The sequence below is a fragment of the Neovison vison genome, chromosome 3, assembly GCF_020171115.1.
Source record: "Neovison vison isolate M4711 chromosome 3, ASM_NN_V1, whole genome shotgun sequence".
In the NCBI taxonomy this organism is placed as follows: Eukaryota; Metazoa; Chordata; class Mammalia; order Carnivora; family Mustelidae; genus Neogale; species Neogale vison.
The window spans coordinates 46678601-46691089 of record NC_058093.1 but is presented as its reverse complement, the minus strand read 5'-3'; the positions used below and the strand labels follow the sequence as shown (position 1 = coordinate 46691089).

Here is a 12489-nt window from a genome sequence, read left to right as displayed (position 1 = left end):
ATCCTATTTATTTAAAGATTTATTTATTTGAGAGAGAGAGAGCATGGAAGTGCGCACACACAAGCGGGAGGAGGGACAGAAGGAGAGAGAGAATCCCTGACTCGGGGCTCAGTCTCGATTGTATGACCCTGAGACCATGATCTGAGCCGACGTCAAGAGTCAGATGCTCAACTGACTGGGCTGCCGTGGCCACCCTGCCATCCTCTTTATTATTTCTCCGGCATTTGGAGTCCCACGTCAGGGATTGGGCTCCATGGGAGTGGGATTGCAGTGCATGTTCTTGCCGGGATGGCTCTGTTCTCGACGGTGGGAGCCTCTGATGTGTGCCATGGCCTGTGCTTTCATGTCTGGTCCGTCTTGTGTGGGACAGAACATTGGAGTGGCCACGGATGCCCATGGCGTCCTTGCGGCTAGCGTCTCTGTGTCTCCGGGGATGCTTGCTGTGCCCTCGGGTCATAATGTCCCCTTGTCTTCTCTGTGCTTGAAGTGTGGCTTTCCGCAGTTTGCTTCTTAGTCTGTCCCCAGTTCACATGTTGCTGGTGTGAGGTTGGGACTGCTTGGGCTTCGCCATGTAGCTAGTCGAGGGCCCCCCACGGGTTATTTTATGTGCCCTTCTCGCCCACCCCCTGGCAAGCCCTTCATCTGCTCCCCTCCTCAGACTTGCCTTTTCCAGAATTTCCTCCAGAGGGACTCAGATAGGCCTGGTCTCTGTAGCCTGGGGGCTGCACTCAGGCTGCCAGCCTGTGGGTGAGGTGCAGGGGGCTTTCCTTTCTCTGAAACAACCAGCTCACTGGGCCCCTGACCTGCCTCCCCGCCACAGCTGGCCAAAGGCATGGAGCTCCTGCCAACCTGCCTCTTGTGCGGGCCCCACCTCCTGTGGGGTCCTCATTTTCTGTGGGAAGGGCCCTTGCTTTCTGTGGGGGGGTCTCTACCTCTTGTGTGGTTCCTGTCTCCTATGGGGTCCCCATGTCTGTGGGGTCCCTGTCTCCTTTGGGGGGTCCCCATCTCAGCTCTGGCTGATGCTTTTCCTTAGTCTGCTGTTTTCTTTTAAACAATGGGCTTGTTCTAACCCGAGGGCTTCCGTCTCTCTGATCCCACACAAACTTCTGTAGACCGTTTGCCCGCCAACCTGACGCTCTCCAGCTCTGGCTCTCAGTGGTGGGTGTCTTTGGGGCATGCTGTAATTTTTAATTTAAGTTCCCATCGCGGGTGATATGGGACTCCCTCTCCCAAGGGCTTACTCTGCCTGTGTCGGGGAGTCTTGCCTGATATCGGCTGAGGACCCGCGGGACTCCCGCTCTGGGGAGATGGTTTCTGGGCAAGCCCCGCCCGGCAGCAGCACGACCCCATACTCCGGAGCCCTGCGATGGCTACTGGGTTTGCGGCGTTCCTTGCCTTGTGCAGTGTGCAGCGCGCAGAGCTGTCTGCTGAGCTGTCTGTGGGGCGGGCTCGTCGCTGTGAGCATCAAAACCAGACATTTCCTGGTGTTTCCTCCCAGGGCTCATGCTTGATTGGGACAGTCTGTCTGGTTCCCACTGCTGCTGCTGTGTGGTTTGAGGCTCCTGAGAGGTTCCTGGCTGCCTCGCTTCTTTGCCTTCCCGGGTCGGGCCCGGAAATGGGTTTCTGCTGGAAACCCTGCAGAGTCTTGCTCGCATTTTCAGGCCCCGCAAAGGAAGGAGGGAAGCATTTCCTTTCACTGAGGTTGCCCGTCACTGGATCCTGTCCATCCGTGCCCCGTCACCAGCCCTACACCCAACCCCCATCTTTGACAGATTGGACCTGCGACTTGCCACCTATCCTGTTTCCCGCAGGAGCACAGGCCCCCAGTTCCAATCCTTCCACGTTCACTAGGAGATCTGTTGTCTACCCTGAACTAGAGCTAGCCCTTTGATTATACGTGCAATTTCTGGCCAGAGGGCTTGTCTCCAGGTAAAGGAGCGCTGGTCTCCTGGAGGGAAGGAGGACATGGCTTCCCACGTGTGTGTGCATGTGGAGCCCCGCGCCGGCCTGCCCACTGGAGAGGCTGGCTGCTCTCGGCCACCAGCAGAGGCTGGTCCTCATGTCTGCGGCTTCCTGGCGGTCTCCAGGGGAATGAATTGGGACCCAGAGCCAGGGAGAGGCCTCTCCCTGACCTGGTCCCCACCTGCCCCTGGCTGGTGCTGGAAGCCCTTCTCATTTTGTCCTTCCCCCACAGGGAAAACAGAATTAGCTGTGTTCACAAAGAACTTTCGGAAGTCCTCAAAACACCCGGGCAAGAAGGCAAGCCAGAAGCCTGAGCCCCCAAAGCCACCAGGCCGGCCGAAAAACTACTCCACATACAACCAGGAATGAGTGTCTGGTGATCCACGTGTTCCGTGAACTCTGGAGGCTGTGTCCCAGCCCGCCCAGGGAGGGAGGCCGTCCCCCTACCCCCACCCACTGGGAGGAGTTGGACCACCCTGCCATCCCCTGGCTCTAGGGTGGGCGGGCTGGTGAGCCCCTGGTCACTGCTGGGCCACAAGGAACCGAAAGCCCTGGAAAAGCCTTGTTTTTCCCTCCCAGGGCATGCCACCCCCCACCCCTGCACAGGCGAGCGGGGTCCTGGCCATAGGCTCCTCGGCACATAGGCCCAGGGAGGAGAGGCTGTGCGGGGCGTTTCCAGGCAGACTAGCATGGCCACAGTTCCCAAATAAAGTGACCTTGCAGCAGCTCTTGCTTCTGGGCAGCGGGGCACTCTAGGGGGTGGAGTGGGGCTGGCAGCTTTGCCCCGGGTGCGGGCCCTGTTTGGCCCTGGGGACAGACTGGACCATCGGGATGTCCAGACAGGCCTGGCCTCAGAACCATGCGGTCCCCACGCTCTGGCCTCCTGGGTGTCTCGGAGGCTACTTGGAGGAACTGGAAGCTTCCCAGGGCCGGTGAAAGGATGTGAGTCCAGAGCAGAGAAGTAGACAGCAGGTGGGCTCTGGCCTCCTCCTTCTCCCAGACACCGTGTGGGCCCAGAGTGGGATGGGGAGAACCAGACCAGGGGTGCTGTCTGGGCGCAAGAACCCCTTCCACATGTCCTTAGTCATGTCCTGCTGTGTGAGGCCCAGGGGCACGCACCCGCCCAAGCTGTGCAGGAGGGGTCCGCAGCAGCCACACAAGCTCTCCAACCTTTTATTCGTACAAGGACTCAAGAGCATAGGACGCCAGCTGACACCGTGCAGCAGGACACAGCAGGCCTGGCTACCGCCTCACTGGGGACTGTGCTGGGCCGCCCCAGCAGGGAGACATACAGTGTAGGCCCCCGACGGGACGGCCATGTGCAGCCACATGCTGCCATCCAGACACACAGGCAGCCACCACCTCAGAGACCCTGAGAGTCCAGCTGGCCCTCACCTACAGGGAAGGAGGCCCCAGGCCCTGCCCCCCAGCCTGGCATGAGCAGGGTTACTGTGGGGTGGGAGTTCCTGTGGGAGTGTGCTGCCTGGTGGGGCACAGGCTGGGGGCCCTGGCCAGCGTGGGAGGTGAGGCAAAGCAGCGTCAAGTGGCCTTGTCAGGCCCTGGTGCTGGTTAGGACTGCTGTCCCTGGCCACAGTGGCTCAGCATCCCACAGACCCTCGAGGGTCCTCTTGCCTGAGCCCTTATCTGGCGGGGTCCAGCCCCCTCCCCAGGGCCCAGGGCAGCTAGGGCCAAGAAGGGAGGGGGGTCGGTCCTGAGCCTGGGGGAGGGTCTGGACAGCCCAAGTGAGCAGGGGTGGCCCCCAGGTCTGGGAACCCCCAGTCCTTCCAAGCTCTGGGAGAAGGAGCTGAAAAGCAGCTCTGAGTGAACAGATGGAAAGCGTCTGTGAATGTCTGTACGTTTGGAAAAGCCCTTAACTATCAAAGCCCCCCAGGGCCCTACAGCTGGCAGGTCAGGAGGGACCCAGGTGGCCCTCTGGCTCGCGGGGTCAGACCCCCTGGTCGAGCTGAAGTTTCACCGGCCACCCAGATCCTCTGGCCAGGTGTAGCTTCCAGCACTGCCTGCATCACCCCGAGCATGGGGCCCTGGGTTGGTGGTGATGAGGCAGGAGCATGGGCAGGCAGGCCCTCTGGACAGTCATGGGGCCCTGTGTTCAAGGGGGTGCCCATGTCTGCGGAGGGCCTAGCCTGCTCTCCTGGGGAGGCCAGGATCAGCACCCCCAGCCCTGCACGCAGGTCTCCCAATGCCCAGAGTGGGTGAGGCTGTGCCCATGGCGGCCCCTGTGCACCCCAGGCCTTTGCAGCTAGTCCTTGGAGAGAATGAGGTCCACATGGACAGTCAGCAAGGGTTCCAGCCCAGGTAGAACTTTCCTGGAGGCTGAGGGGCTCGGCAGATATGTGTGTGTGTGTGTGTGTGTGTGTGTGTGTGTGTGTGTGTGAGATCACGGGGGCCTGGCTGAGTCGGAAGGTTCATGCATAATCTCAGAGGTCCGCTCGCCCCTAAATGGCAGGCACCCTGCTGCCCTCCCGGGGATCCTGAGGCGCCCAGGGCTGGACTTCGGTTTCTGACACCTGGAGCCCAAAGTTCTCCGTGGGAAGAGGCAGGAGAGGAAGGCACAGGCTCGCTCTCTCCAGCGGGATGCTGCTCAGGGAGCTGGGGGGAGAGGCGCAGGTGGGCAGGCGGGAGGTGGCCACCGGCATCCCCCAGGTCCCTGAAATACATGGCTTTTGGGGACATTGTTCCTGGCTGACCTGAGGGCCTCCTACAAAACTAAAAGCCTGGGTGGCCGGTGGAGCCAGGAGGGAGGGCCAGCGCCCTTGCCCCCCACCCCCTCAGTGCAGTCACAGAGCCGGGGTCCCTCACTGTCCCCCCCTGTCCTGCCCTGGGGCCTCTAGGCCGTGGAGAATTAAATATCATCTGTTCTGCGTTTTGGCAAAGTCAGTTCTTGGCCTCAGTCCCTGGGGCCTGGGGCAGTTACCGCCACGTGGGGCTGGCAGCTGAGAGGACCAGGGTGAGGAGCAGCAGCAGCAGGGACACGCAGGGCTGGGGGCAGCTCGCAGCCGCCGTCTTCTGGCCCTCCCGTTCTGACAGGCCGGGGAGGGCATGAGTCAGGGTCGTCCGTGAATTGGAGCTCTTCTTGCTGACCCTCCGGTCACAGAGGTCGTCTGGGCAGCTATCACCACTGCCCGAGCCACTGCTGTCGTCACCTGGGGAGGAGAGGATGCTCCAGTAGGCCCGCCCTGCCATGGACCCTGAGCACCGGGGACCCAGAGCCCAGCCTCCCGACATGGGGGCCTCCTGTGTTCCACCTGGACCTGTCAAGGCCTGATGGACATCCTGGTCAGGCAGCTGTGCTTGGGGATATGGGTGTCTGTGTGTGTGGGGGGGTGCCTGGTGTCCATGCCCAGGGAGCGGCAGCAACCAGAGCCACCATGTGGGCCCAGGGGCTGGGAGGGTCCCTGCTCTGTGCCCTTCCCACACACCACCCTGTGGCTCCCAGTCCCTGGGGCCCCGCCCTCACTGGCGTCCTGGAAGTCCACGTCGTTGCCACTGTAGGCGCCGCGAAGCCGATTGGTCATGACCTTCAGCTGCATGATCTGTTGGCGGACGGTCATGTCGGGTTTGGTGATGTCCACCTCCACCTCGGGGTTGTTGATCTGATTGGCCAGGCCATCTCCCATCACTTCTGGGAGGTACCTAGAATGGCCGAGGACAGGCCCTGGGTCACTGCCTGCTCCCTGCAATGGGGTGCTACTCTGGCATGCCCTCCCACTTCCTCTCCTCCTGTCCAGGTGCTGGCAAGCCTGAGACCCCCCGCAGCCTGTCGGAGGCTGCCAGGAGCCCCAGAGTGTGGTGTGGATGCACCGAGTGGGGCGCACACCACTGGGGGCTGGCCCAGGCCCTTGTCTAGGCTTCCCATGTCCCACTGCGTGCCCGGCATCAGGCATGGCCCCGTGCACATAGCACTTGGTGACATAGGCCAGATGAGGGGCCTGGGTGAGGCTTCTGAGGCCAGCTGGCCGATGGGCAGCTGGGCAGCACCCACCTGCCTTTGGCCATGCCGTTCCAGCAGCGGTCATCACTGGCACTGCTCATGGCCAACTTCTCGCTGCACAACACACCGGGGAGGCTGATCCAGAAGTCTTGGGCATCCCGGAGCTGCACTTTGGCCTCCGAGACCTGCAGGGCAGTGGCCAGGCCATGGGGCACCCTGCTCAGCCTGGCCTCCCGTCCCCTGCCCACCCCAGGCCTGGCCGGCTGAGGGTAGCTCACCAGCTTCTCCAGTGCGCCAGTGGGAGGCTTCTCCTGTAATACCAGCTTGCCCGGGTGCCGCTTCTCCTCGGGCCCAGAGCCCTGGGGGTTCACCTTGGGATTCCCACAGCCCTGGATGACCTGGGGGAAGACCATGGGGGTCCTGGAGTGGCACAAGGCCAACTCTGGGCTGCCCCGCCATGCCCGCTGCACCTGCCTGCCCACACCTTGGCCGTGAGTATGTCCTTGTTGTCCTGGAGGGCGTTGATGGCTTCTGCCAGCCACAAATGCACGTTGCCGATGACACTCTCTGCTCCCGAGGGGCCCCAGAACTTGTCGGTGATGAGCACCATGGAATCTGGCCCAAGTGTGAACACATGCACAGAGAGCATTTTGTAAATATGCATGCTAGCTACCTCACGTCAACATGCTAGCTCAGGCACGTGCTGACACACACACACGCCGGCCCACAGGTGTCCGCTCACGAACACATTAGCTCTTATGTGTGCTGGCAGGTGCGTGCACACAACATGTATATGGAACCTCACGTGTGTGCTGGCACGAACTGCACTGGCCCACCATGTGCCCATGCCAGCTGACATGTGCTCAGACCACATCCTAACACACACATGTGAGCACAAGTCAGCACACATGTGTGGGTTAGCCACGCCAGCACACGTTAGGGCGTACACTGGCTGGCATCTGGGCCTGCTGGTGCACCTCCCGTCAGCCACGTCTGTGCACACGTGCAAATGTGCACGAGTGTCAGCCCACTAGGTGTGCCACACGTGCATGTTAGTTCAGGCATGGGTGCCCTGCACTAGGTCACAGGTGTGTTGTATGTGTGCACAGCGGGGCACTTGCTCGGGGGTGGGGAGGGGAGGGAGGATGGGGAGCCATGACCCCAGAGGGCTGCATGCCAGGTAGCAGTTGGGGTCACGCTCTGTTCCAAATGGCCTTCCCATCCCATGACTCCGGGCCCCTCCCCCTCCCAGGGCCATGGCCCATGCTCCAGAGGGCGGGCTGGCTGTGTCCCTGCTCCTGCAGACCCCTTCTCTGGCACGTGGTGGTGGGGATGGCTCACCCAGAAGGTTCCTCCACTCGGCATCGAGGTCGGCCTGGTTGGCTAGGCAACCCTTGAGCACGTTGCGGCAGTAGTCAGGGCAGGGCCGGGCGCCAGGGACCCCCAGACAAGGTGCGCAGTATGCCAGCTTCATGACGGCCCTCGTGCACTCCGGGCCCAGAGGCACCTGGGGAGGCAAGGCCGCCTGAGCCCCGCCTGACAGCTGGCCATGTCCAGCCCTCCAAGGAGCCCCAGGGTGGAGGGCTTGGGACAGAAGTCAGGAGGCTGCAGCTCAGCCCCAACGTGTCTTGGAGACCCTGTCTCATCTCAGAGGGTCATGCAGGCTCCCAGGGGTTGGGCCATCCTCCTCACTGCAGCCATCCCAGCGCGCCGAGTCCCTGGAACAGCGCTGTTCCTGAGCCTCACGAGAAGTGTGTGCGCGCCTCCCCTCCATGCTGATGAGGGGACAAGGGCTCGGCTGGGAAGGGGACTCGCTAAGGACTCCAGCTTGAGAGGGAGGTGGCTCACGCCCAGGGCTTTGTGGGTCTGACTCGGGCTGCCTCTTGGGGGAGGTACCCTCCTGGCCCTCAAGGCCTCAGGCCCAGCCTGTTTTGGTCTCCCGATGTTGTCCACCCCACTTCCCCGCTCCCGTCCACCAGACCCCTGCGGTTGGCTCAGCATCCAGCTCCCTGTTTTTCTCCCCCCACCCCATCCTGCTTGGGACCCAGCCCAACAGAGGAGGGACTGCTGCCTACATCAGAGCTCTGTGCCCAGATGGGATGTGGGATGGAACTGCTGCCTGCAAGCCTAGGGCAGAGGGATGGGGGTGGGGCTGGGAGGCGGGGCCGCTGTGCGCACCTGGGCCACCTTCCGTACCACGTCGCCGGCCACGCCCAGGCCCTGCACAAAGGCTCGAGCAGCCACGAAGGCGCGGGTGGCGCGCAGGCGCAGCTCGCGAGGGGCTTCCCCGAAGGGCCGCAGCGCGTCGGCCTGCTTGCCCAGGCAGTCCAGGTAGTCGTCGGGGAGGAGCAGCTGTGGGTGCAGCTGCCGGAAGAGGCGCTCCAGCAGGCGGGCCCAGAACTCTGCCAGCGTGTCCTCCAGGTGCAGGTTGGCGCCGCGGTAGTAGAGCCGCAACTCGGCGTACAGGTCCCGGAAGGCCCTGGAGCTTTGCGCGTACAGCTCGCCCAAGGTGCCGGGGAAGGCATCCTGCAGCGCCCGCTCCGACTCGTTCAGCAGGTGCTGGAAGTGATCTGGGCCCCGGGAAGTGGGTGTGAGGCCTCCCAGGGTCTCCTGGCCCCCTGCCCATTCCCCAAGACTCAGCGGAGCCGGATTCCTGGGGGCGGGGGGCTCTGCCCAGCATCCCCAATACTCTGGGAGAATCAGAGCCCAGGCTGTGGAGGCCGGAAGGGCCCTGGGTGCCCCAGGACTCTCAGACCTCCCCCCTCCTCAATGGCCAGGGGTGCAAAAGCCTGCCTGGGGGTCCCTCCTGGGCCTCAGGGCCTCCAACTGGGACTCCAGTTGACATTTTGAGGCTGGGCACAAACACAGGGTGCTTCAGTGACCTACTGGTATCACCTGTAGGGTGGGTCCTGAGCCGGGAGTGGGATCCACCTCCATTCTGCCGGCTGCCCCCTGCACTGCCTCCAACCACCATGTGTCTGGCTGTCCTCCTCTTTCTCTTAGATGCCCTCCCTTGGGTTCCATAAACCTCAGCTCTTGTCCTGCCCCCAGAAGCTGGCCTGCCTGATCGCCCAGGGAGGGTCTCCTACCACCTTTGGGATGTGCTCAGGAGCTGGAAAGGCATGCTGAAGCCCTCAGGGGGAGAGCAGGGCATGAGCCTGTGCAGCAGACCTCCATGGTTTTGGGGAAATGCCCCTGCACCCTAAGTGTCCAGAATGGGACCCCCAAGAGCTCCCACCCCCTCTGGAAGGGATAAGTAGAGTCTGTAACCACACAGACCCTCCACTCAGACTTGTCTCTGAGAGCTATGGCCACCCTCCCTGCACAGGCCCTGGGACCCTGGGCAGGCTCCCCTACATCTACCCCCATCCTCCAAGCCTTGGGCTGTTGGGCTGGCTGGGGCAAGAGATCCTCCACAGCACCACAGGTGGGAGTGGGCGGCTCCTGGCCAGGCTGTGGAAGGGTGAGCAGGGGTTCAGGGACTGAGATCATGGACCTCAATGCCTCTTGGGACTGCCTGGTGACTGCAGACACAAACTCTCCCTCTTCTGTCCGCTCAGGCTCTGCCAGAGCACCTTACCCCTCCAGTTAGACTTTAGGTCACTTCCTGGGGGCCCCACGCCCGCTCCCACCTCGTTCCCCTGAGGTGACCACTGTGGGCATTGTCATACCAGCCAGCTCCATGTTGTCTTGGGCACTTGCTCTCTGCCTGGACCTGGTGTGAGACCTGGTGAGAGTCTCCCAACCACCCAGCCGTTGCCCTGGAGACAGGAAGGCCACACCCGGGGCCCCAACCACCTCTTGCTCCCATAGCAGGGCAGGCCCAGCCTCAGTCCCCTGTCCCGGCTCTGCACCACCAGTGGGCGGGGCAAGGCCTGTCCCTGTCTGCTGGTGACAAGGAGGCACTTCTAGAGCAAGAAGGTCCCCACTGAGGGGCTGGGCCTGGTCTCCCCAAACGGACACGTGTACTGCTGTGCACACCACAGGATGCACGAAGAGGCTTGTACACAGCCTTCTGCTCCTGCCTCGCCCAGAAAGCTGCCCTCGTGCCCAGGTCCCCCCAAGCCCAGGGGCCTGCTCACCATCAAAGCTCTGCAGCTGGGTGGCGAACGTGGTCTGCAGGGCGCGTCCGCTGTCCAGGAGGGCGGCCTCTAGCTCAGCACGGCTGCGGTTGGCCAGCTTCTCCTCCATCTCACTGGTACAGCAGGTGTAGCCCTGGGGGCAGACCCTCAGGTGCTCTCCTGTGGGGAGGAGCTGCTGTGAGGGAGAGGAAGGACCCCAGAGGCTGGGCAGACCCTGGAATGGGACACAGCTCCAGCGGGGGCCTGGGTTGATTGTGCAGTCCCCAGCGCAGGACACAGGAGTGGGGCTGCCCTCTGTGTATGGCCTCCAGGCCCTTAGGGGCAAAGCCAGCAGGGGTGGCATAAAGCAGGGGTGCAGGAGGCTGAGCCCTAGGGCCAGAATGTCCGCTGTCCTCCCAGCCCCTGAATGCCCCCTGCTGCCACTACACAGGTGAGGCAGACCATCCCGGGGGGCCTGGCACAGCTCAAGACATGTATGCCCTAGCACAGAACAGCCTCCGGGCCCTGGGTCTGTGCAGGGGTGGACTGCCAGACTGTGGGCTCCCCAGGGCAAGCTTCCAGGCCTGCAGGGTGCCCTTGGCCTGGGCTGAGGATGGGGGGGAAGGGCTCCCCCCACCACGAAGGGCAGGGCAGGACCATCAGAGCCTCCTCCTACCCCCAATCCAGAGGTGCACAGTCCCAGTGAGGACTGCAGGCCTGAGTGGGGCTACTGACTGGGGGGGTGGGGTGCCTGGTGAGGAGTGGTCCTACACATGAGGGGCCTGGACACACCTGGGTCCCCATCAGGTGTGCGTCCCTTCCTCTGTCACCAAAGCCCTCCTCACCCCTTAATCTCCCAGCAGTGCACCACCCACGCTCTTTCCTGGGGGCAGGGCCAGAGGCTCAGTGCACACAGCCCTGCGGACACACCCACCGTGGAGCTGTGCAGAGAGGTGTGTGGGCCACACAGCAGGAGCCTTTGAAAATGTGGTGGGGCCAGTGTTAACAACCTCGGCGATCCTGAGGCGGGTGCTGGGACCCCATCTTACAGACCGGGAAACAGGCTGGTGGAGACTCGGTTTCCTGTCCAGTCCATGCTATGCCATGAGGAGCCAAGTAGCTCCTTCAGGCTGCCCGCTGTCAGGCCCCCAGAGCCCTCCACTCCCCTCTCCACCCTAGTGGCGTAGTTCTGGCTCCAAGGCTATGGAGGAGGCTGGGCCCCGAGTGGAGGCAGCAGTTTAACCTGAACAGGGTCTGTGGAAGGCTCACCCTGTGCGCTGTTGTCGGGGGCTAGATCAGCCTGGGCAGAGGCCTGTGGGTCCTGAGGCTGACCCAAGGGCTGGGGGGCTCCCAGGTGACCCCTAGAGGAGGGTGAGCAGCCCCGGCAGGAGGCCTGGAGGGCACAGGCAGCTTCCAGCAGAAGCTTGGCGTGGGGGGTGGTGGGAGACAAAGGTAATTATCCTGAGGCTGATATATCCTAAAGAGTCGGTGGGAACCACCAGGTCAGACTGGGCAGGAGTGTCTTCGTCTCCCACACTCACTCACACAAGCCTGGGCTGGGTAAGCAGCGAACAAAACAGAGCGGCCGTGTACACGCCCTGTGCCGACCGTGTGCCCTGCGATGCTGCGCGGGCTGCAGGCCCCTGCACACTGGGTGGGACTGGAGGGAGGATGTCAGAGGTGCCTGGAGGAGACCACTCAGATACAGCAGAGGAGGGGAGGTTTGGGGGTGTGGAGGTGGAGGGAGAAGGCCAGTCTCTCCTTCTTCCCCTTCCCACATGGGCCCTGAGCAGTCCCACTCCCCAGGCCCCAGGTGCCCTCAGCTCTCAAACACCTGCACCCTGCAGTGGCTGCCCGTCTGGGGAACCACCACTCTTGCTCCCAGGGCCTGGAAGTGATGCTAGTATGTGTGTCTGAGGGGGGGCTCTGGCCCCCACCTTGGGATAGGGCTGAGGGGGTGTGACAGTTGGGGGTCTGAGACCTGACCCCCGGGATGAATCAGGGCTTTCAGGGCCACCTGGGGTCAAGGGTCGGAACCTGGCTCCCCAGGGCCCGAGAGCAAGGAGGCACCCACCCACATTCCTGCACCCCTTCTCATGAGGGCTGGGTGGGCAGGTACCTCCAGGCAGGAAGGGCTGGACTGAAGAACGCCTCCCATCCCTCTGTCTTGGGGCCTTTGCTGACTCGTGGTGTGGCCCTGGACCCTTGTCAGCAGGTGGCAGGACGCTGGGCAGGATGAGGGTCCTCTTTATGGGGGTCCCCGTGCACGAACTGGCAGAAAGCTGAGCTCCTGTCACAGCATCCTCTCTCAGGATCCTCTCAGGATCCTCTACATACCAAGGTCTAGATGGGCTGGGGGGTGAACTGGGGGCGTGCCCTGGGACGGGGGCAGGTGCCAGCCTGGGCTCTGCTGCACTGGGCACTCGGGCTGGCTGGGTGGGCACAGGCTGCCAAAGCGAGAAAGCACTGGAAGGTCATAGGGATGGACAACATCCATGACTGGCTGCCCTCCAG

General features: G+C 62.9%; 2 protein-coding genes across 2 annotated transcripts in view; one reads left to right on the top strand and one right to left on the bottom strand.

Annotated features, from left to right (window-relative positions):
• The window catches only part of ANKMY1 (ankyrin repeat and MYND domain containing 1), a 41951-nt gene extending 39406 nt beyond the window's left edge, over window positions 1–2545 (top strand). Inside the window, exon 18 of the mRNA XM_044241971.1 lies at window positions 2195–2545. Coding sequence (XP_044097906.1) covers window positions 2195–2331 — 137 coding nt within the window. The 3' untranslated portion in view covers window positions 2332–2545. The remainder of the gene's footprint in view (window positions 1–2194) is intronic.
• Window positions 2546–3119: 574 nt separating this feature from the next.
• Window positions 3120–12489, bottom strand: part of GPC1 (glypican 1) — a 28537-nt gene continuing 19167 nt past the window's right edge. Inside the window, exons 2-9 of the mRNA XM_044241972.1 lie at window positions 9997–10155; window positions 8093–8484; window positions 7256–7421; window positions 6399–6529; window positions 6193–6312; window positions 5966–6099; window positions 5441–5616; window positions 3120–5126 (exon numbers count right to left, since the gene is read on the bottom strand). Of these exons, the coding sequence (XP_044097907.1) occupies window positions 4894–5126; window positions 5441–5616; window positions 5966–6099; window positions 6193–6312; window positions 6399–6529; window positions 7256–7421; window positions 8093–8484; window positions 9997–10155 (1511 nt within the window). The 3' untranslated portion in view covers window positions 3120–4893. The remainder of the gene's footprint in view (window positions 5127–5440; window positions 5617–5965; window positions 6100–6192; window positions 6313–6398; window positions 6530–7255; window positions 7422–8092; window positions 8485–9996; window positions 10156–12489) is intronic.